Raw genomic sequence first — 24,750 nt, forward strand, 5'->3', positions numbered from 1 at the left:
ACGTCCACTTATTTGAAAACACAGAGTAGGCTTTCTTCCAAGAGCTCACTTGATGGTACGATTGAGATTGTTAGAATCGCACATAGGCGATACGTTCGCATACTTTCAGTTTTATAGAAATGTCAAACTTTTTTTTTTTGCACCACGAGGCCTCCTACTTCAAAATCTGTTCAAGGGTAATACCGTCATTTCGCATGAGCATCCCAAAGCGGTTGCGGAAAAGGAGGAGGCGGGCCCCTCTAGACCCCTGTCTGTCTTTTGTTCGCTTCCCACTCCGCGGATTCCCTGCGGTCCTCCTGCCCATTTCATTTTCTTTTCTCTTCGCTACAGCCACTGCGCACGTGGGCCCGCCGCCTTCAGTCTTCCACTCGCACGGTCCTCTTCACACTCTCAGGCGCCTCCCCTCTCGCCTTCACTCCTCACTTCCACTTCCCACAGCATCCACGGCGAGAGCGACTGACTGTCTGGCTCGCCAAGACAGAAGCGAGATGGGGGAGACGGGGAGGACCTCCTCCTTGCTGGTGCACATTCTGGTCATCGCCCTCTGCCTCACCGCCTTCGGCTTCGCCATCGCCGCCGAGCGCCGCCGCAGCACGGTACTACTGAGCTCCTCCCTATTTGCCTATACACGTCGTTTTACCCCCTGCAGCACCCTGCAAATGCCCGCCTCCCGAGCCGCGCGTCTCTGGATCGGAGGGATTCCGAGAGGTCGGATGTAGATTCGTGCTATGAGAAGCGCTCATCTGCGATTTTGTTTAAGCGAGGGAGATTCTTGCTCCCAGTTGCTCGATCTTGTTTCTTGATAGAGCGTATAACGGGTGGCCCCAGATTGGTACTAGTCATCCAACTTGCTGGCATTTTTATTCTCTAGATAGAAATCGAAATTCCTAATCTTGCAGGAGTTCAATTTGTTTCTTGCAAGAGCTAGTATTTGTTTACCTGATGCGCGAGAGTAGAGGTCCAGGCGGTTACTTATTCGACCAGAAACGCAGAAAACTTTAAGCTATACATGCTGTTAGAGTGAGGGGCTAGCTGTTTGGCCGATTTCTGTGGATTGCTTTGGGAAATTTCTGTCTAAAGTTGTTTGATTGCTCCCTAGGAAAAACAGTGGAACCTTTTCAAAAAGTCTAAAAGTCAATGGAAATTTCCTGTGAGATGTAAGTTCGGAAGGAATCCTTGGGATTATTATATTTAGAGAAAAGGCATGGAAGGCCCAGCTTTCATACAAAGCACAGACAGGAATCCTGGGAAAATGCCCATGGCATGAAAACTACAGCTCAAACATCCCAAATAGGAAAAACTCTACTCATCTCACACTTAGTATTTATCTAGATGCTGTTTGGGACCATAGTGTAGGCACTAATCAGTCTGCTCATCTCATGCTGCTACAGTCAAGGGTTTGAATATAGGTTCTTCTATATATTTCAGCTGAGGGATTGTGAGGTCTAGTCCACCATATTCAATGGGCATCTACCTCAAGCAGATTTTTTCTGTGGTCCATGGGGAGGAGTGAATCCGCAGATCATGACGGAGAAGGAATGGGGTGGACATTGGCCTCATAGTGGCATAGAAGATATTATTTCTACAGTATTTAGTCAGCTTGTAACGTTATCAGTACTTGTTAACTTTGAAGAGTTGTTCAATGTGGCGATACCGAACAATTGAAGCATTTAAGTTCTTTAAAAAAAATGCACTCGTACCTTGATTTTTTTCTGTCAGTTTTTATACACCTGCTGAATGCTGATCATTAACTACTCCCCACTTACATTCTCATAACAGGGTTCAATAATCACCGACCCAAACAATTCCACATATTGCTCTTATGACTCCGATATTTCTACTGGCTATGGTGTTGGTGCTTTCCTGTTTCTCCTTTCTGGCCAGTCGCTTCTTATGGGAGTTACGAAGTGCATGTGCTTTGGTCAACCACTTGCACCCGGTGGAAGCAGAGCCTGGTCCATCATCTACTTTGCATCTTCATGGTAATTCCTATGCCCACAGAAAGTAAAAGGTTTTATCTTTCACTGCGCAAGCTATGTTGCCTTAAATGTGTAATGTGTATTAACTGCACATTGTCAGGATCACATTCATAATCGCGGAGTCCTGTCTGATCGCTGGAGCAACGAAGAACGCGTACCACACCAAGTACAGGCATATGATCTATGCAGGGAGCTGGACCTGCGACTCTCTGCGGAAAGGAGTGTTCATCTCGGGGGCAGTCTTCGTGGTGTTCACCATGATTCTGAATGTGTACTTCTACATGTACTACACCAAGTCGACGAGCCAAGCTGCCAAAAAGACAAGCAAGGCTGCCGCCAATGTTGGTATGGCTGGTTATGCATGAGGGCCAACTCCAGCTAGTTTGGTGAAACTTATTTGTGGTACTGCCTATAACTTTGCAGTGCTGGATTTAGATAGATTCTGGTTCTGGAACAGAACATGATTCCTGGAAATGTAGCGTACTATATATAAGCTGGTTGTGTGCTACAACTCTATGATCCGGTGTGTTTGCTCATGCCTAGTTACTTACCTGGGATACTAATATTTGATATCTACTGCTACTTATCCCTTGGGCTTGGAGCTGCTGAAACTGACAGTGTGGCCCTACTTTTGAGAGGGAAAAAATCCTATACGACCCGAGTGGCCGAGCACATGCGACCTGGGTGGTAGACCACATCCGGCAGTTAGATATCCGCTGGAAATGCAGGCGGTTGTGTGCAATATCATGTCATCTGTACCTGGTATTGCCCAAGCTTTCCAGGAATTTTTGCATCAGTGCTCGGTTCAGTTCAGTTAAGCTTTCAGACGGGATGTACTCACCGAGCCGCACTATTCCAGCGCTGTACTTATTTGTAGTACTCCGTATGCAAAATGTGGCTAGTGATACCATCTCAGTCTGTAAGGCACCGGACACCAACTCTGATGCAACATCATAATTTCTGGGACAAAATTTGGCAGACAGTGTAAAGGTCCCTGAGTTCGGCGCTGGGAGGCATACACTGTAGATTCAGTTCGATACTTCGATTCGTCTCTCCCCGACTCACTTGCATGTCTGTCACATGCTGAAACTAGAATAACAGAACTCGACCTGGTTTATTTTTACTATAGTCCTGAATAAACCATGATGTTCGGTTTAATTCTTTGGATTAACACTGTCGTACTTCTACTTCCGCATTGAGCATTCAGGTGTTGACATGTGGTTGGGGGACGAAGCCGTCACGACGATCCCGTTTCCATTTGCTTTATCAGGTCATGATCAACTCTCCTTGCTTAATTAATGAACAGGGTGAAATCTTTCTCTGCCGTGTTTCCTTTTAAAGAGCAGGCAGGCTCTGTGCAGCTAGGCCTGGAAAGGCTGGAAATAAAACTCGTAACTCGCGAGCTAAACGAGTAACTCGGGACTCGATTCGCCTCGATTCAAACTCGACGTATAACGAGTCGAGTTTCAACTTTTGTCTTTAAACGAGTTCGAGTGAAATGAGCCAAGTTCATCTAGCTCACGAGTAGCTCGTTTAGTCAAAGAAGCTAATTCGGTTCAAGTAGCAAGTCAGATGTAGGCTTGGGCCTACTTGTGCTATGTGATAACTCAAGTACCCTTGTGGTATGTTCACTTGCCTTGCAATGTGTCCCATAATATGTTATTTGCCTTGTCTAATGGTCGTCAATATCATTCTTGTGATATGATTATTGATTGTTGTGGTTTATCGAATGTATTGTCATGGTTCCATGTTTCCAATGATTGATGTGTATCATTTATGGCCTAAAGTAATTAGGAAAAATACATCCTACATTATACATGTTCCTTTTGACATATTTTAACGAGCTACTCGTGGACTTTGCGGGTTGAGCCAAATTTCAAATCTGAGCTCGAATGTTAAACGAGCCGAGTCGAGCTAGCTCACTAGTCAAGTGACTTTTAGCGAGTCAAATTCCAGGCCTGTGTGCAGCCACCGAGGACATTATGTGTCCTCGTGTAGCGCTATTGTTGGATACCCAATCTAGAAGTTAAGATCCCCCGACGGTGATAGTTCCCTCCTCAATGCCGGCGGATGCTCCCGCTAGATCTAGGTAAGCAATTTCTTCTTTCTCGGATTTGTGTGGCGTGAATTTTCTATTAACCGCCCGTGTTTCATTCGTGCATTTCGCGCGGTGCTTCGACATCATTCGTGAACATGCTAGAGTCGAGCGTTGTAGATATCGAGAGTTCTCCATTGCTTGCCTTCAACGAATAGTACGGACCTAAGGAGGGAGAGGAGATAGAAGAGGTGGAGGAGGAGGCGTTCGAAGAGGCCGTTGCCGCCAGAGTCAAAGTTGGAGCATCGAAACACCCCGCAAATTACATGGAGAATGAGGACATTGCTCAACGCGTGGGAGAGTATTTCTCTAGATGTGATGACCCCCAATGATCAACCCGGGAATAAGTATTGGTAGAGAATTGACAACAAGTTTCACCGGTTGAGGTCGAAGACAAGTGAAGGAGCAAGCCGCACGATGCGATCTCTTCAAGGACAGTACGAACAAGTGAAGAATAATCCTCAAGTGGTGCAACAAATGATGACTTTGTGAGTTACTGATGGGCATGGTTTTGTTTCCATCCAAATAATACTTGAATGTTAACTCTTTGTTTCTTTGTAATGTTTCTATGCAGGACCGTATTGCACAACAAAGGTGCACAGAGAATACCTTTTTCACACTATACCATTGTTAGAAAATTCTAGAGAATGGTAGAAAGTGGAAAATGAGAGACCAAGAGGCTCATCCTCCACGCAATGGGGCTCCAATTAATAGCTTTAGATGATGATAGTGATGATGCACCGGGGTGAGAGAGAAACAAAGGAAGGCTGGAAGAAGACAAGTGAAGCTAGAGGTGAAGAGAAGGGCCGAGCAAAAGAGGTTGACCTACAAGATTGAGGAGATGATGTACGTGAAACGAAGAATTGCACAAAAGCAATTGCAAACTCGGAAAGAGTTGGCCAAGAAGAAACATAATGACAAGATTAGAAAGTGGTAAGCAATAAGAGAATAAGAGAGGACGAGAAAAGAAAGGCCATGTTTGAAGATAAAAGGATGCAGCTTGAGGAGGAAAAAGAGGAAAACTAGGTGATGATGATAGATCAAACTACTACGAATGCTCTCACCAAATAACGGTGGGAGATAAGGAGGACCGAGATCTTGGAATCAAAAATAGGCAAGAAGAGAGGCTGCTACAACTTCTGTTGCTGCGTAGTTTGGTGTTGATGACGACACTACTACGACGAACAATGGTGGTGCCGGTGGTGACTGCAACAATGGCCCACCTTCTTTGGTTTGATGCACCATGGTTGACTGAACTTGCATTCATCTTATGCTACCTGATCGAGACTATGCTTTTGTTTCAAGTATTGTTGCTATTTCGTACTATGTGAGTTTAAACTTTGGATATTGTGATGCTTAGGACTTAAACCATTATTATGTTCAAAACCATTATTTGCGGTATACCATTGTCACACCCCGTTGCCGCCGGTGAGGTGAGATCGATACAAGGTGGCTTGTGGTAGCCACCGGACCTGAAGAAGACGGGGATCTAGAGAAGAAATCAGACCAGAGGATGGTTGCCCGTGCTCTCCTTTGTAGACTCCAGACCAAGCCCGCTCTTGTCCAGTGGGTCCAAAGCCCATTTGCTTCCTGGCCCAACACATGGCCATGTTCCGGTGTTACAACCATGTGTCTCAGCAGAACAGATCCCGCATAAGGTATGTGAAATCTGTTCCGCTGCTACACTTTTCTCGCAAAAAAATCCCGATGCGGTTAATCCCATCCGTGTTATGCAATTCAGCCAAATAAGGTATCTGCTAGAGATGCTCTAACCAATTTACATAATCGCTGAAAACATTTGCCTCATATAAAGGGGAACTTCGAGCAAAAGAACAAATACCATGGTCTTCATGCTCTAGTCTAATCACGTGCAAGTTAGGCGGATCAATGGAACCTATGAATGCCCTAACCGAACAGCATTTCAGGACGGCTAAAACTAGAGTATTAGCTTGATTATGACCAACGAGAGATCACAGTAGCCTCTGACAAAATTGATTACAAAATTCAGCACCAACGTCACAATATTAACATGTTACACATACAACAACAATGATTTGACAAGTACAAAGTGGGAATTTCATATCAACATGCAGCTGAATTTGACAATGGAAGCAGCTTCACTTCGAACTTATTGCTGCCTGAGCACCGCCTCAAGCTTATTCATCAGTTTTGGGTTCTTCTCCAAAAGGTCGGTAAGCCTCTCGCGATCAGCTAGTAAGCTCTGCAACAGGTAAACGTGTAAACGTGTAGGGTCAGACACCATTGGCAATGAATATTTTCTAGGAGTAGTATGTAGCTTCTGTAAAAAATTCAAATAACCTGAATAGCTTCCGGAGATGAGAAAAATTTCTGTAGATCGATATCTGTGTCTCTCTGCTGTTGAGATGAACTACCAGCTTGTATACTCTGGTTCACAACTTGTGATTGTTCACCCACTTGTCTCATTGTTTGCCCAGCAAACTCCTGCTGACTCTGGTAAAATTGCATCTGAGGAACAGGAATCTGGTTCTGAAACTGCAAAGCCATCTGTGGCTGCATACTACTTTGTGCATATGACTGAGCCTGCTCTTGGTGTTGCTGCCATTGAACAGAGCCAAGATGTTGCTGAGTCTGCGATGGATGAGGCTGCTGAGGTAGTGGTGGCGGTGGAGGTGGCCGTGATTGCATTGAGGAAACAGAAGCCTGAGGATTGGAAACATTCTGCGGAAGGCTAGATGAGAGTTGAACATGTTGAAGAGAGGTTCCATAAATTTGAGTAGGCATTGGAGGCCTGCCCATTAGAAATTGTGAAGCAAATGATGGAAGCATACTGGACAGAAATGCGCTGCCAGATGCAGAATTCATGACTGAATTCGCCTCATTCATGAGCGATGAAGACAGGGAAGGCTGGACAACACTATTGCCTTGGTTATACAGTGATGCAGGAGAGCCAGAGCTCATTGCACCATGTTGGGTTGCAGGAACTGAATAAGTTGGAGGAAGGGGTGGCATCGGCCGGGCAGATGAACCAGAGCTCAAGTGCTCCATAGAGAGCCTATTTACTGGGAAATTGTTCCACAAGAAATTGCCATCTGCACTGGGAGCATTTGATGATGAAGTACCGTTGTTTGCCAGGGCATGTTCAGTTTGAGCCTGCAAATGGAAGTTCACATTGAAGAATCTAATTGCAAGAGCAGGTAAAAAAGCAGCACGAAACGGTAATTAAAACTTGAAAAGGCCTCTCTTCCATTACCTGAAGCCCCACAAAAGCAGTAGGCATGCTAGCTTCAAAAGGTTGTACAGGATAATTAGACTGATAAGGTGGTGGTCCATCCCTGGCGCTGTAAGATGATGACCGTCTTTGACTTGAATCAGGACTTTGCGTAGGCATGGAATAGGTTGGTAGTGGCATTGGTGGCAGAGGTGGCTGGTTTTTGGAAAGCCTATGATCATGTCCATGAGATCCAGATGAAACAGAACTCTCGGATAACTTATATGGACTTCTCTTCTGATAATTGTTAGGACGCAACTGTCGAAGAGGTGCCTCTGCAGGACGCTTGTTACGAGAGGAAATATATGCAGGTTCATCAGCCTGATCACTGAACACATTCTTCTCTGGGCTAGAAACAGAATCTTTTCGCTCCAAAGAAACATTAGCTTCTGGAGGCATAGCTGTCTGGGAAGATAAGTCAGCACCAAGACTATCACTGTTCTTTGAGACAGGCATGTCTCTATGAGAAAAGGGACTTTTTTCATTCTGGTTCTCTGTCTCCTCAACAACTGGACCTGGAGAATTTTCCCCAACAATGACAGGAGGTGGCAGATTATCATCTGGTTGAGGAAAAGGAAGTTTGTCATCTGACTCTGATTCTGCATCGAAGACTATATCAATTTCTTGATCATCATCAAGATCAGCCTTCGGTTGTTGCAGTTTCTCCGTCTTAGCGCGGGTGTTGTCATCCAGACTTGTCTGACTTTTTACTTGAGGTACATCCCCAGATGGGGCTGGGACAGGATTTTGACGCTCCCTCTGCCTTGCCATAAATTCATCAACATGAATAGATGGAGGTCTTCCACTAAGTGTTCCACGCGGAGTAGAATTTACAACATTTGAGGCACTACTTGCACCATCTATGTTCCTCTCTCTTGCAACATAATCATCTACATGCATTGAAGGTGGTCTACTTGTGTTTGGTTTCCGATGGCGGAAAGTGTCTCTACGTGCATGACCTGTAGAGGCACTAGCTGTACTTAAACCTCGAGTAAACTGTCCAGTAGGTTCAGTTGCTTGATTGTCTTTTATACGTCTACTTGCAGCTTCTCCTAATGCCAGTTTTCTACTAGCAGATTGGCCAGGTCTCTCAAGAGAAGAATCAGGCAACTCCCACACCAGCCTCTTTGAAAATTCACCCTCGACAGGTTCTTCTGAATCAGCAATAAACTTCCAGGCATTGGAAAAGAAGAGAACATATTCGTGGTTTACAGAGGCTATGGATGGCATTAGACGAGATGTCATTACAACAGAGCGAACCACTCCAAATGGCAAGTAAGTGCCTTCAAGAACCATCTGCACTGAATCTTCTAGTAGCCCAGAATTCTCGAGAATAGAACACAGCAATGTGATGGAACTCTGGACCTGTTAATTGAAGTCAATATGAGAAACATGGAAGTAGGGAAAACGCAATATGATACTGATAAGAATACCTGATTTAGAAGAGACTTCCCAACAGGACGTGACAAATCATCATAGCCCTGGTGTATCCTCTCTTTGAAAGTCTTCAGTAAGACTATACCCTCATTCAAACTATCGTCAGTGGGTTTCAATGCAAGACTACTGTCAAAGGAGTGCCCCAACAGACACCTCAATATAATGAGACCCTCAAAACTGCAACCAACAGAAACAGTATAAATACCTCGTTACGTTATCCAGACCCATAGAAAAAACTGCACTTGAAACATAAAATGTTTCACATCATAAATGCAATCTACAGTTGCATATATTGACTATTTTGAAAAAAGAAAAGCATTTGAAACCTCAACTGATCTACTCTTGAATAAGTACAGTACAACATGAAGAACCAACTAACAGTTAATAGCGAACAACCGAGATACAAAACACAAAATCTACAAAGAACAACAAAATCACCAGCCAACCATTAGAATAAAGCATATATTGCCATCACATCTGGAACTGATCAATTTTTTCTTCATACAAACAAGATAACTGGCTGCCTGAAGCCCTCAACAATCACCACTATACTGATTAGTTGTTAGTTTTCCAACATGGAGATCACTTTAATCACCTATGTGGATTGATTAACTTAAACTCCAAGCATGCATCAAGATCAACTGTGAATTTCATGAAGTTAGTACATTAAAGAACAAAAAATAGCATCCATATAATAGTTTGTTTAGTTGCTACCTCCCTTCCTTGAACATATATAGACCACAAGCTCATATCACATCAAAGGATTTACTAATACTTAAATGCAGACAATCCAGTGCTTCTTCATGCAAATGGAGTATACGAAAATCTGACAATTTTGCATGCAAACGAGGAAGAAACTGGAAACTGCAAAGATATCCTTGGACATGTATTATTAAGATATTCATAAGGAAGAGCAAGAAGTGATTTTTACCTGTCACCGTACTGGCTGAGGGCAATAGCACCAAGTATGAAGGAATAAATTGTTTGTACACAATAATCTGTTGGATGATTAGCATCAACATATTTTAGGAGTCGCTTGAAGCATTTCAACAAAGGGGTAAAGCAACGCCAGTTATCCATATTTGATGAGTCATGATAGTCACTCTCATTTTTCTCCTCGTCATCTTGGTTGGGAGTTTGGATTTGTGAAAATATCAAAGGTACTGCATTTCTACAGATATAGGAAGAAGCCACTTCCTTGAATGCCATGGAACAAGCAAACATTTCCCGTCCAACTGGCAAAACCTGACATGCCATCCAGCATGATGCATAAAACATGCAAATAAACATGAATACAATATAACTTCAGCATTAAGGACAGCATGCACCATAAAGAATAAAATTTAAATAAAATGGATAAGCTGTGGTACTTTTCCATCAAATAATATCTTGTTCAGAAATTTCTACAATGCCTGATGTTCAAGTACAACATGACACAATTCATGTGTACTTGGGGGATAGGTTGCAGATAAAACTTTAATTAGGTTTCTTAAGTAAATACTAAAAAGTACCAACACAACCCTGTCAAAATGAAGAAAAATAAAGCAACAGATGAATAAACCTTATCCCCATTCCATGTCCTCATCGTTGGTATTTCCTTCTCATGTATATGATAAATCATATTGAAACTTCAGCTATTCGGCTATTCATTTAGGTTTTCCACCACCGACATTACAAACTTCAACTACATAATCTCAGACAATGATACATGGTGCCAAGATGTTGCTGACAGTTTTTTCTTTGACTAGTATTGAACCCAAAAAAAAAACTAATTGCATGGAGCATTTTGTATAAATGGCTTTTCATAAATAATCTTGCTATCAATTTTTCAGAGCAGCAAAACTGAAAAACCCACATCCTGGCAGCTTCAGAATTAAATAGAGCAATAAAGAGTAAAAACTCTACTGATTTGATAAGCATCGTAGACACACAAATTATACTGTACCTGGCATAAGACCAAGAGGTGATGCATGATAGAAGAGCACTCCTCAGCACTAGCATTCTCCGAAGACCTACTTTAAGTTAATATAATTAGTTATCATATGTAAATGGTGAAGTACTTCTGAAGTAAATAATTTGCTAGGTGTGAGTTTACTCTTCAATAGCAGTCTGCTCTTTAGTAGATGGGTGGGCACTAAATATGGATGCAAGACATCTGAATAAAGGAATCCTCCATTTGAGCATAAGTTGGTCGCTTCTGTGAGCTCCTCTTTCGGACATCTTATCTTCCAAGTAAGATGCGCTGCTGCAATTCTGTAACAACTTCTTAAGAACCCGTGCAACTCCCATTTTCCATAGCAATACCTGAATACAGAGAAAATGAGAGGAGAAAGAGAGAAACACTGTACACGAAATATGAATAATAAAGAGCCTCTCACCTTGCCATTTGGGTGTTCTGATAATTTTGCAATGAACTTAAGCAACTGATGCACCTGGAAACATTGCATTGAACAACTTCAGATTGGTGATGCTGAGAGCTTATATAAAGGGAGAACTGAATATGACGGAAAAGAGAAGCTCCTTCAAATATAGTGCCCAGTAACTAAATGCCAAGTGCTTGTTTATTACGGCAACTAGCACGCAAGTAGAGTTACTGTTCTAAATTTTTACTGGATCGATTACCAATAGTCAACAATGATTCTAGCCCCAAGCTAAACACCCCATAAAAAGGGGACACTACAGAGAGGAACCGTCCACATCAAACATGGACAGGAACAAGCCTACCAGGTTAACGTAAGAAACTAGCAAGTTCTCCAGAAGCAAGCCAGCCTCTAGTTTGCATGTCGCCGGCATTGAGGTCACTTTTTTGTGCTACTTCAATGGAGTTCACTAATTAATATGTCCGAAGCATACATAAAGCTAGAAAACAACCTAGACAAAAAAAAATGTGAAACAAACTGGTCTTCCAGAACACATGGGGCCCAGGATTGACAATGGTTCCAGAAACCTGAACACTAGCCCCCAATTTCTGTTGGTGGTCACAGGGCTTATAATTTCAATTTTCTTAACATAGTATTTGCACAAATTTGTTCGCACACAACAAAACCTGCTGGGACCAGCAGATAAGTGTGGACATAATATTGACTTATTAAATACGATGGCCCTAACAAGTGACAAAAAGAGAAGATGTTACTACCAACCGGTCAAACAAGAGATAATATTCTCATGACGAAACCATATGGTTGGTTACCTACAGAACTTTGAACAGTAACTGCATGCAAGACGAAAAATGTATTTAACAAACATTTTTCTGGCGCATAATAACACGCAGTTATGCAGTCATAATCACAATGGAAGTATGGATTAGCATACCTTAAAGACCTCTCCCTCTGACAGGGAAGTTCCATCAACCTTATCATTCAGCCAAATAAAAATTGGCCGCAGAAGAACCACCGCACACTCGATCTTTTCAGAGGCAACACGAACAACGAAGATCCGAAGCATGTCTTGTATAACCATCAAGGCCTATGTGGTACTATATAAGTATTTGCTATAGTGAAAAATCATTTGCTTTGGACTGAAAAGCAATATACATTAACAAAACCAGTACATACCGAAGTAGCAAAGTTGTCAATGACACGCGCAAGTCTATCAAGTTGCGGCATCAACCTTACAAGTAAGATGGCCACATGTTCAGGACGGAGGTGCCAGTTCACTTGTTTCTCAACTTGAGGCCCTAGAACTGTTCCGGTACTCAACGATCTAATAGCACTCAGCGAAGGAACTTCAACATTCCATATCCATATGCCTTCATCAGGGAAAAGATCACCCTTCAAGCGCAGATAAAGCATATAAGAATGAGAAACAGGTACAATCTTATAATTCTGCCACCTGTTTTTTCTCATGGAAACAATTAGGCAACTGAAGGATATATACACGTGTAACTAAACGGCTTACCAGGAGACAAAGGAGACTGCAGGCATCTTTTGGACCTAATGGTACTGATGCATTAGTGGGCTCAACATTTTCAAGAAGGCAATGAAACAGACCAGGTGCCCAATTATACAATGGCCAGCAAGCAAGTGCTGAAGTAATAAGCTGGCAAACCACACCAAAGCTTACAGCAAAACTAGGAAACATGAAAGACAGATCTGCCGCACAAGCTGCTAGTCTTGGGCTGAAATAATACAATAGAAAAATATTATGTAAGCAAATGTTATGTAAGAGATGGAGGGGGATGGTGCTGCTATGGAGGGTTATCTGAATACCTGACTTCTCGGTGTAAGCGCAGAAGAGCAGTAAGAAGTTTTTTGTTGCGATATTGTTCCTTTGTTCCCTGCAGATGTGTACACATCCAAAACTATTGATATGAACAGCCTGAGCTAATTGCGAGCTTAAACCATACAAGGAATAGAACAGAGCATATTACATGTAATATCTGGAGGAGGTTTATCAGCAAGACAAGAGAGGGAGTCATGAGATCAACTAGGGCTTGTTCATGAGTTCGGTCTAAAAGCAATTCTGTAGTAGAACTTAGTTCAGCCCCTTCATCGACAAGGTAATCTGAAGGAAGAATAAGAGAAAAAATGGGTTTAGCACGAAAATAGCATATAAACCTCAATCTACTTAATGAACAGACTGCATAATTGCATAGTAACATCAAATTCTCACCGTAACTATTTGACAAGCGTTCAAGCATAGACTTGCAGTTCATCAGGACTATGTATATAACAGTAATTGCACCTTCTTCAAACAGGGAGGAAGCCACAGCCTTCATTGGTAGCAAAAATGACGGCGTGAATAATTCATTGCAAATCAAACGTTTTGAATAAACAGAACATACAAGAGGACAATGAGCTTACCTTATCTTCTGAAATAAATGCTAAAATACGGAAGGCTGTTGTTAACTGAACCACAGAAGTGCTGGACAGAGCAACTCCATCAAAGTACTTGTTTGCAACAAGCTTCCCAAGAAGATTGTCTATGACTTGACCATCTGAAGTATTATTTGAATCTGAAACTACATTCTCGACATCCATCGAATCTGACACGAGTACATTTCCAGAAGAAAAATGGGCATCTTCACCAGAAGCCAGAATAGCAGAATAACGAAGAAGCCCAACAGCACCATTTCTCTGATATATAACACCAGCATCAATCCATTCAAGCAACCTTGTTGGAGCATCTTTCCTGTTTGAACCTGGAGAAGATGAATGCAACGCCTTGTGCAGATCAGTAGCAAATTCAATCCATGACTTCAGTGATGAAGCAGTTGAATCTGCAACCAAGACTTCAAGAATTTCTGCAGCCGAATGGAAGATTGCAAGACCCAATGGAGACCCTCCTGAGATCAGATAGTCACAAAGAGATGTAAGCCTTCCATCAAAACACAAGACATGAAAATCTAGAAGTGAGGAATGATTCTACTGACCATCTTTAGTCATGGTTGAATCGAGATCCTTGTACGAAGAGAGGGAACTCAATAGAACTGATATTGCCTACACCAGAAAAAATGGCATCACTCACAGTGCAAATTGCATTAAGAATGCCAAATGAATTTAACAACACACACCTCAGGGAAGTAGCCAAGAGCTAATAATGCTTGGCGACCTGAATCGGACCTGCATCACATAGATGGATTCTGTAAAACATATGCACTGAAGTTCACATAGTGAAAACTAGAACCACACATTACTTGGTCTTCAGCATTCCAAAACTCTTAACTTACTTTAAATTAAGATAATCCCCGTAACAGGCTACTTAGGATATCAAAGATATGAATATTTGAGCAGAACAATGAAACATGACAGAGTTAAAATTATTGAGCAAATTGTCCAACAATGTTACTTGGTCCTTGGTCCTCGTTTACTGAGGCAGAAAAGGAAATTGAAAAAAATATGAGCAAGGCACTTTGTACCAAAGACGATCTCGATATTTGGCAGCCCTAGTCATTATTTTACACAACTAAACATCACAAGCGATTTCACACACTATCCACCAAATGCTGACTTCCATACTGACCTCGAAATAGCACAAAGTTCCCACAGAACCCACAAAAGCTCATCAGAATTTGGAGGAACTGCAAGAAGCCTATTGGCAGCACTTCCCTATAGAAGAAAATAATTCAATCATCAGCAACAAGATAAAACTATAGAATTCAAGTTTGATCAGTTATTACAAATGAATTATGGTCATACATCAACAGAAGTTAACAAAAATTCTATATTAATATTAGTTAGAAAATTAATTGTAAGTTAAACAATATTAATACAAGTAGATGTAACAGCATGTATCGTATGGATGAAAAAAAATGGAATGAGTCATTTATGTAGTAAAAACATGCTGGGGCGACATCAGCTGAAAACAAGTGGAAAAGATATGCAAAAGATGGCCATGCAATGTATACCATGTAGGAGAACTTCTATAACTAATGGTTTGAAAAAAACTAGACTAGCAGAAAGATTTAGGTGAAGAACAAACCCCACATTCCGACCTAATCCAACTCTAACTTCAAAGTTCTCATCCTGGTGATTAATAAATTAATAGATATGCGCTAAAAAGATCGTAAACCAGTACAAAAAGAATAGTTCTGATGCAATGAGACTGCACAAACCACTTTAAGATGTAGCTCTGTGATCATTCCAACTTCCTGGGGGCGGCAGAAGAATCCTTTCGACAGAAGAACAAAGGCATGTCTAAGAGTTATGCATTCTGTTTTATTCATATCTTTGCCATCTTGAAGAGAAAGAACAATAAGCTCAGTTGCTTCAGGTTGACTGAGCAAAAAAGATAACCCTGAAAACATATAAATATGAGTTCACGTCATAATGTGAGATAAAAACAAGATACAAAATATCCCAATTTAAAAGCATGCCAATCTAACCTGAACGGCTAAAAAGAAGGGAGAGGAGAATGGATTCAATTGACGATGTTATCTCCATCAAAATTTCAGCAGCAGGCCCACTTGCCAAATGCATTACAGGTGATGATAACAAGGCCGCTGACAAAGGGAAAAAACCTCTTTCCTGTTCTACACAAAACACGTAATTAGAGTCACATTTCGACAAGTGCAGCCATGCTCAGAGTCAAGATTGATAACCAGCAGAGGGTAAAACAAGATTAACCATATCCAAATGTGTACTTTGGAGTCATATCTTGTATTATAACTGTGTGGGTGTTGTATATTGCCATATCATATATACGTCAATGACCTGTCGTGGATGTCCATATAAACGAAGGAGACTACCAAAATTTGCAACTTTTCCAAGACGTTATAGATTTTGTGTAGTGCGGTACTCCTCCGTTCCATATTAGTTGTAGCAAATTCAGATGTATGTATACACAAAATATGTCTAGATACATCAAAAGCAGCGACAACTAATATGGAACGGAGGGAGTGGCATTCTAGGTAGGATTGACAACTAGGTGCTACAGCCTACCCCAGTATGTACCTCCTTCAGCTAGCATCATTCTTTGCCAAGTTGACGCCACTGAAATACCACTGCTGTATGTTTACCCCCATCATGTAAGTCCTCTCTTTATAAAGAGTTGAGGAAACAAGGCACTTGGTATAGAAGTAGTCGATTGGTCACTGTATCATCATGACCATGACTGAGGAGAGCAAGGTGTGATGCGTGCTGCAGCTGCTATTAAGCGACACAGCATTTTGTCTCTTGCAACCACACGTGAGGTAAAATTCATCAAGGATTCATGGTGTTCTAATACGACATGACACCGCCACCACCATCCCTCATAGACGTAGGAGCAAATTGTGACAAAAAGAAATTTCAAATAAGAAGTGTATAAATTTCACTTGCATATCGTTGGAGCTACTCTTCTCTCTGTTTATTGATAGTTGACCGCCTTACCACGCAAGTCCTCTCTTTATAAGGAGTTGACGAAACAAGGACAATCTTAAACAATCTAAGAGATACGACAAGCAGTTAACAAACTTGGGATTAACTAAATAAATTGAGATGGGAATCCTCGGCTGACTTGGAGAACAAGTTGCCGCCGGTTGTCTGTCCTTATCCTTGACGCGGCGGCCGTAAACCCGACCCACATGATAAATTATAAACATAAAAAAAAATCGTCTACAACCTGAATTTCAAGTTCTAGATATCATATTGTTGTCATAATAAATAAAAGGTGAACCCTTTTGTCCATGAAAGACCATTATGAACCACTCCACTTATTTCCTTCTCAATGAGTCAATGCTACCCGTGTAGGAACAAGGTTCAAATCGTTCGTTCGTTAGGATGCCTCAGCTGTATATTGCATTCAATTTCAAATATATGGTACATTTTATAGCAAAAAATATGTATGTTACAGTAAGAACAAAGATGTTAGATGGGAAAATAGAATAAACACTCTGCCAAAGCAGCCATTGCAAATTAATAACAAGCGTTAGTTCACCTTGCGTCAAGATCAAAAGAGTGCATAAGTAAAAAAATGAACAAAAAACTGGAAGTGCATATCCTGTGTTACCTGGATAAGAGATAACAAACATGAATCGGTATCGAACTGCAAGAAGCTGTACTTGGAAGAAGTTATAAGAGCAACTGTTGCTTTGAATGAGAGTGAATCTTCCAAACGACTAGACTTGGATAATCTTCTAGCAATAGCCACTGCCGAAGGATCTTCAATAGGGCCACACATATTTATCAATTTCTGCATGAAGAAATATCATCGTAAAGTAACTGCTAACCCACTTCACTTTCAGGGAGTGTGCATATAATTGTACAGAATTGAATTTTTCCCAATAAAAGAGCAATTCTAGAAACGTACCGACATCTCAGCTAGCTCGTTACTTGCAAAAATAAGAAAAGAAACAGCGTCTGTGGAAAGTTCATCGGAAGGTAGATCGGAAACCACCTTCACCACAGCAGACTGCAATACAACCATAAGCTTCATATAATCTGGAGAGTACACAAACAATAGACTTATTGGACTAGGTAGGTAAGAAAATTCAGACCTCGTATCTAGATAATATCTCATAAAATCGCAAACGTTGAAGAAGATATGTAGCACGAGAGGCGATATCGTGTCTTTCTTTTTCCAGTAGAAGCTTCAGTAAAGAACAGTAGCCATCACTACTACCAGTGGGTATACAGTTCTGATCATTCCGTGGCCACCATCCCAAGAAAGCTTCACATCCAACACCATGCCGAGTAGCATTCTCAACAATACCTAAGAGAAGCAATGTAGTAGCTGTAGATTTGGGGGTCTTCCAACAGAGCAGATTAACAATTTGCTCCATCCCACCAGCATCAACAAAATAAAAGCAACTCTCTTTTGAGGAGCATATTAGAAGAACCAAACTCAGGGACATCACCAACCAGTTATTCTGAAATAAAAATGGCATAAATAGATAAATGGTCTAACACATTCGACATTCATATAACAGTTTATCAAGTGTCATAAGATAAATCACCTGAGAAGGGCATTGTAGATCAAGTAATGAAGAGTCCCCGTAATATGGGAAACAACTGTTAAACAACTCAAATAGAATTTTGGTCGTGGGAATCTCCTCCAGTACAAAGGCAAAGCCATTGTCACCGTTACGAGTAGCAGCAACAGAATGGACATTTTTCCAAATTTCCAAGAGCTCCTCGCTAACTTCAGTGTGAATATTATTACTTCCCTGAGGATCAAGATTACTCTTGTTGAAGCCATCTGCCAAGTCTTGATTCCAACTATGTGGCATGCAGTTAGAAGTAGTTACATATTTTGAAACAGCTGATATAACTGCACTTCCTAGGTCAGGAATCAGATTTTCAACACTGGGTACTTGGTACATTTTAAGCGCTAAATAGAGTATTTTCTTCACTTCAAGTGATAGGTCCAAATCTGTGGACTGAAAACTCAATGGTTTCAGCGAAGATAATGACTCTTCAAATTTAAATTTGGATGAGTGTAGTGCTGGTGGAAGGTCTTCAAACTTCCCCTCTGATGGAGAGCTAACCACATTGGCAAGAGAATGATCCAGGCCTAGTTCTATGTTGAATTGGCCTAGGTCTTCGGCAGTATTCCCATAAATTACAAGAGTGAGGCTGCGATAAGTTCCCCGCAGCACTAGATGATTTGTTACAATAGCCTGTAGAGTAAAAGAAACGAAGAAAAATGTCTCAATTAACAGAACAAGCCAACTTGGAATGGAAGAACAAGACAAAGACGCAGCTAGCATAAGCAACTAAAGACTACCCCTTGACATACAATACCGTAATAAAAAGCAAGGGAAATCTGAAAAGAGTGATATGCACATTGGTCATTACGCATGTGAAACTGTATCAAATAAGCAGCATTCAAATAAAATCTGTAAATTGACTAATTATCAAGTTGACAAATTTAAAATAAATCCATATCAAATATAGCAATATAGCATTCGCGCATTTAGTACTGCACTTAGAAAAGGTGGTTATAACACGCATACAGAAAAAGAGAGGCCCTATATAGTATATAGGCACAAGACAGAAAGATATGTCAAACTTAAAACTTGGAATCAGATACCATACCTCAACTTCAAGCACATTGGATGAGGAGTGTGAATACAAGAAAGGCAGGCAAAGGCGCCTAAACCGAGACTCCCCATCGCAGTGAACAAAGACTTCCAAAGCAAATGATGGTGGGGATGTCGCACTGATATAACAGAAACAACATTAACAAAAGAAATTAGCTCATCAATTAGCTTATTCATGACTCTTAAATTGAAGAGAACTAGAATATTAGGGCAAATATAAGGAACATTTTTTAATAGTATCAATGGAGACTAATAAACTACTCCCTCCGATCCAAATTAATTGACTCAAGTTTGTCTAGATACGGTCTACACGCGTTTGTTGACTAGATATATCTGTATCTAGACAGAGTTGAGTCAATTAATATGAATCGGAGGGAGTACATTTGTTGGGCATGTTGCCATGTTTCTATGTCAAAAGATTATAAGCCACAATGGCCAAATAAGTTCAGTGATACTCTTTCGTAGGACACACTGTCTCTATCGGACCTCTCCTTTACAAGGTTTACAGATGGAAGCTCAATATAGGTGCAAAAATTATACAGAGGAAATTTTCTTACCCAACAAGAGATATGTTTGGTGTAGAAGGAGACGCATTTTGCTCAAGAAACTCACAGGCAGTAATCACAACAGGTTCAGAAAATAGCACCTGCATGATGCAACATAATTAAGTGAGCTGAAGGACAAGTTATAACAGATGAATTTAACTAGAAAATGATTAACTCGCTCCCACTCTATCAGTACAGTAATTTACCTGCAACTTTTAACACACCAACACTCAATTGTTGTATGGTAAAAATGTCAAATGGTGAAAAAAAGTTGTAAGTTTTGAATACTAGGTATGTGCTGAAGCACATACAATTAATGTCTTCTGCATGTATTTATTTTAAGAAAACCTCCATCATAGTATAGGACGTCTAGGACATTGACAAGATGTCCTTAGTCACACTTTGACCATCATTTTTTTATAAAACCATGTTGCTTAAAATAACAATAAATACTACCTCCGTTTCAAGGAATAAGGCGCCCTCGTTTTACGAGCTTTTTGTTTGACCAAAAAATACTTTAAATAGATAAGGATTATTTGTATGAAATTAGTATCATTAAAAAATGCTTTTCAATACGAATCCAACGATACTAATTATATATAATATAATCAAGATTTTGTTGTTTAATTTTTATGGTCAAAGTTCGTCTTGGAATACGCGTGCGCCTTATTCCTTGAAACGGAGGTAGTATATCTTATGAAAGTATTTTCATGATGGATCTAGCAGTACCAATATTGAGTTGTAGATGTTGGTAATTTGATCCATAATGATGGTCAACCTTAACTATGGTTTGACTCGCACCGATTCTTATATACAACCTATACTATGACTCAGAGTGAGTACTTGTAGTAAAAGGCTGACATAAGTGTTACTAGTAATAACAAGTGCTAGTTACAATAACACTTTGTTATCTTTGTTTGGGCATGGGTTGTAAATTCCAAATGAGACAGTTCACAGTTACGAACAAGATCTTCTTGGTTAACATATGCTGATGGAGGAGGGGGTGGGAGGGTTGTCAGTTTACATTGGGGGCCAGGAGCTCCGTAATTCAAATAAAACAAGTAGGTTTCAATTTGGTTCACATACACTGGAAAAGGAACTCGAGCATAAAACAAATATAGATATCAATTAGCCCTGATCCTCACTGTCCGGATTGATTATGTGCCAATTTAGCGCAACAATCGAACCCAGGGGATACTAAAAGCCGTCGAGCTTAAAAAATAAAACTTCTGATAACCAAGCAGCGGCGAGATTCGATGGCAGATTGCAGAGCGAACAGACAAAAAAGGACGGAAAGCTCACCTCGTCGACGTACTCGTCCAGCTGGGAGTGGAGGATCGTCTGCGCGAACAGCACGACCGGCTCCGGGCGCCCCATCGCCGCGGGGGCTCTATTCGTCGACTCCGGACCGCCTGCGCGAGCGGAGGCAGTGGAGCTAAAACCCTAGCGGCCGCCGAAGCGTGCAAGGGCGGGGGAACGGGAGGCAACCCGACGCGTACGCAGGTGTCCGCGGCCGCCGTGCAGAGTCGATCCCGCGACTGATGCGCCGGCCGGTTCGGCCGTCCTGGCCGGCGGCGGCGGTGGCGGCGTGGGGGGAGATGGAAGACGGAGGAGAGGGACGAAGCAGCTATTCTGACCACCGGCGCAGGCAGGCTGCTGGTTCAGAAGGGCTTTTTTCAGAAAAACGCGAATCGGGCTCGGGGCTTCCAATTTTACCGACGTGGACTTTTTTTTTTAGTGTTACCGACGTTGAGTATATTTCTAAATAAAATATATTTTTGTCACACAATTTTTATTTACTATACTATGTACTAACACCGTTCCATAATAAAGCCTTTTCAAAAAACTACGGCTTATAATATAGTAGTAACTTAGTTAAACTTGATGAAATTTAATTTTCTAAAGTTAATATAACCCTTAAACTTTGAGATGGAGGTAGTATGCGGCTGATAATTTATAATACAAAGTTTGGGCCCTGGACTAAAAATCCAACACACTCATACTATATTCAACTAGATTAAATTAATAGTTTAAAATTTTAATAAAAGGTAAAAATATATATTTCTAAATAATATGTAGAAAGCAAAAAAGGAAAAAATCTGCAATAGATATTATTTACCAGTGTAAGCGCGACTCTTCTAAGGCTATATGTAGGCACTGTGTCGCTGATTTTTTTTAGATGTGTGCCGCTGGCGCTGAAACCATCCCATGATGCCAGCCACACTGCCCTCGAAGGAAAAAAAATGTCCCACATCTCTTCTTCTTCCTCGATCCCTAATCTTCGCACGGCCGCATCCACTCGATCCCATGGTGCTCCTGATCCTTGGCCACCACCTCTTCCCCATAAAGCATCAACGGCGTCGGCCACGGAGACCACAGGGCCGCCCTCTGAAGTCACCCCCGGTGTCTCCCCCTGAAACCACCGTGATGCCCATCCTCGTAAATCACCACACCTCCGCGCTCAGAAACCGGCCAGAGTGTGAGCTCCACTCCTGGGACGCAGCGCCACGCCGGGTTGTCCTCGATCCATCTACTCGCGCGCCACCGCCTCCATCCCCGAAGCGCGCCGCCGCTGGTGTCCTCAACTGACCCACCCCCTGTCTCCATCCTCCAAGGGGTGTCGTCCCCTGCCCCGCTCGATAGACACAGTGAGGGTTCTTCTTCCTGGTTTCCTTCGTGGATTTGACTGATGGGGATAGATTTAGATCTCCAGAAGCGGTTCTGTGTGGCGGAGATTCCTGTTTCGGTGGTGAGTCGATGATACGTGCATTTTGCATCATCATTTTTGCTACATATAGGGTTAGTTTTCATTGTTATTTGCCTTCATATAATGTTATTTGTGCATTTTTAGATGATTTCTGGGACTTTCCTACAAAGTCCCCTTCTTTGGTATTTAATTCTTGGGAGGCAGAAAACCTCCTTTTTCGTATTTTATTTGTTTTGGGACTTTCTGGATCGCTAAAAATTGAGGGAAAAATACATGATCAGTTTTTCACCCGAAGAAAGGTCGTGAGCGAAAGAATCACGCGAGAGGGGCCACGGGGTGCGAACGGCACCAGGTGGCGCGGCTAGACAGGGAGGCCGCGCCACCCGTACTCGTTTGCACTCGGGCAACGTTTCGCCCCCCTTTTATACCAGAAGCTCTGTTTCGCCCAAAAAACTAAGCCATTTTTCCAGATATTTATTGAGGCAGCGGTGGAGGCGGAAGTCCTCTCCTACTCCGGGAGAGGGTAGATCCTGCTGCACCGGTGCCTTCAGTGAAGGGGAAATCGACGCTATCGACATCCCCACTCCTCCTTGACTTGGGAGGAGGCATCTCCATCGACATCTCCACCAGCACCATCATCACCACCATCTCTATCTATGAGATCGACGAATTGAACCCCGGATATTGTTTTTAGTGCTATTGCATGTTCGTGATCGGTACTTTGTCATTATTTGGTGGAGTGATTATATATTCAGATTGTGTTGGAACCATTATGTCTCTCATCCATATCATGTTTGACACCCGTGAGTAGCTCCCCGCATTTATGAGGGCATAGGATGATTTGGCTATGATTCTATATGATGTGCAATGAGTATTTGGTAAAGTTTTCTATCTTTTATATTGTTCTATGATGGTTTTATGCGAACGTCGACTGCATATTACTTCACATAGGGCTGCACTTTGATGTAATACATTAGTGTTGAAGGGGTCGGAATGACAGAAACAGTCTTCCAACACTATGGGTTGCATTAGAGGGGTTTATGTCGGGGACCCTAAATCTTATGGCCATATGATGGGACATTTATGTCTTAATGATTCATATACTTTCACATGAAAATGGCTCTATGACCCATCATAAGGGGTGTATTTGCACAAGCTTATGGCTGCACCTAACTAAGGCACCGCCCCTAATTGAATAAAGCTTGACAAGATAGTTATCATGTTGTTTAGAACTCATATGCTAGTGAATCCATGCCGCTCTCGGGAACTGATGGCGTGTAACTCACACGTTCGTTGGGAACCCCAAGAGGAAGGTATGATGCGCACAGCAGCAAGTTTTCCCTCAGAAAGAAACCAAGGTTTATCGAACCAGGAGGAGCCAAGAAGCACGTTGAAGGTTGATGGCGGCGGGATGTAGTGCGGCGCAACACCGGGGATTCCGGCGCCAACGTGGAACCTGCACAACACAACCAAAGTACTTTGCCCCAACGAAACAGGTGAGGTTGTCAATCTCACCGGCTTGCTGTAACAAAGGATTAACCGTATTGTGTGGAAGATGATTGTTTGCGTGAAACGAGTAAAACAAGTATTGCGATAGATTGTATGCGATGTAAAGAATAGGACCGGGGTCCACAGTTCACTAGAGGTGTCTCTCCCATAAGATAAAAGCATGTTGGGTGAACAAATTACAGTCGGGCAATTTACAAATAGAGAGGGCATAACAATGCACATACATGACATGATAAATATAGTGAGATTTAATTGGGCATTACGACAAAGTACATAGACCGCTATCCGAGCATGCATCTATGCCTAAAAAGTCCACCTTCGAGGTTATCATCCGAACCCCTTCCAGTATTAAGTTGCAAAGCAACAGACAATTGCATTAAGTATGGTGCGTAATGTAATCAATAACTACATCCTCGGACATAGCATCAATGTTTTATCCCTAGTGGCAACAGCACATCCACAACCTTAGAACTTTTTGTCACTGTCCCAGATTTAATGGAGGCATGAACCCACTATCGAGCATAAATACTCCCTCTTGGAGTTAAGAGCAAAAACTTGGCCAGAGCCTCTACTAATAATGGAGAGCATGCAAGATCATAAACAACACATAGGTAATAGATTGATAATCAACATAACATAGTATTCTCTATCCATCGGATCCCGACAAACACAACATATAGAATTACGGATAGATGATCTTGATCATGTTAGGCAGCTCACAAGATCCGACAATGAAGCACATGAGGAGAAGACAACCATCTAGCTACTG

The 24,750-nt window shown here is 41.8% G+C and overlaps 2 protein-coding genes across 2 annotated transcripts; one reads left to right on the forward strand and one right to left on the reverse strand.

The window, feature by feature from the left end:
• The first annotated feature begins 434 nt into the window (after window positions 1–434).
• On the forward strand, window positions 435–2,515 carry LOC124683403. Its single transcript, XM_047217917.1, has 3 exons — window positions 435–596; window positions 1,780–1,982; window positions 2,080–2,515. The coding sequence occupies exons 1-3, from the start codon at window positions 489–491 to the stop codon at window positions 2,342–2,344; spliced, it is 576 nt and encodes a 191-aa protein (XP_047073873.1). The 5' UTR covers window positions 435–488; the 3' UTR covers window positions 2,345–2,515.
• A 3,267-nt stretch (window positions 2,516–5,782) lies between these two features.
• LOC124691898 (protein virilizer homolog) lies at window positions 5,783–21,197 on the reverse strand. The gene is made up of 27 exons (XM_047225183.1): window positions 21,068–21,197; window positions 19,778–19,866; window positions 19,216–19,339; window positions 18,135–18,797; window positions 17,676–18,047; window positions 17,489–17,590; window positions 17,189–17,371; window positions 15,585–15,726; window positions 15,315–15,496; window positions 14,723–14,808; window positions 14,274–14,322; window positions 14,133–14,199; window positions 13,564–14,045; window positions 13,373–13,472; window positions 13,131–13,264; window positions 12,970–13,037; window positions 12,659–12,878; window positions 12,316–12,531; window positions 12,074–12,226; window positions 11,140–11,193; window positions 10,857–11,065; window positions 10,707–10,773; window positions 9,693–10,006; window positions 8,758–8,938; window positions 7,307–8,689; window positions 6,394–7,206; window positions 5,783–6,295 (listed from the first exon to the last, which is right to left on the reverse strand). Exons 1-27 carry the CDS (start codon window positions 21,140–21,142, stop codon window positions 6,203–6,205), a joined length of 6,621 nt encoding a protein of 2,206 aa, XP_047081139.1. The 5' UTR covers window positions 21,143–21,197; the 3' UTR covers window positions 5,783–6,202.
• Window positions 21,198–24,750: the final 3,553 nt, after the last annotated feature.

The sequence above is a fragment of the Lolium rigidum genome, chromosome 1 (assembly GCF_022539505.1).
Source record: "Lolium rigidum isolate FL_2022 chromosome 1, APGP_CSIRO_Lrig_0.1, whole genome shotgun sequence".
Lineage (NCBI taxonomy): Eukaryota > Viridiplantae > Streptophyta > Magnoliopsida > Poales > Poaceae > Lolium > Lolium rigidum.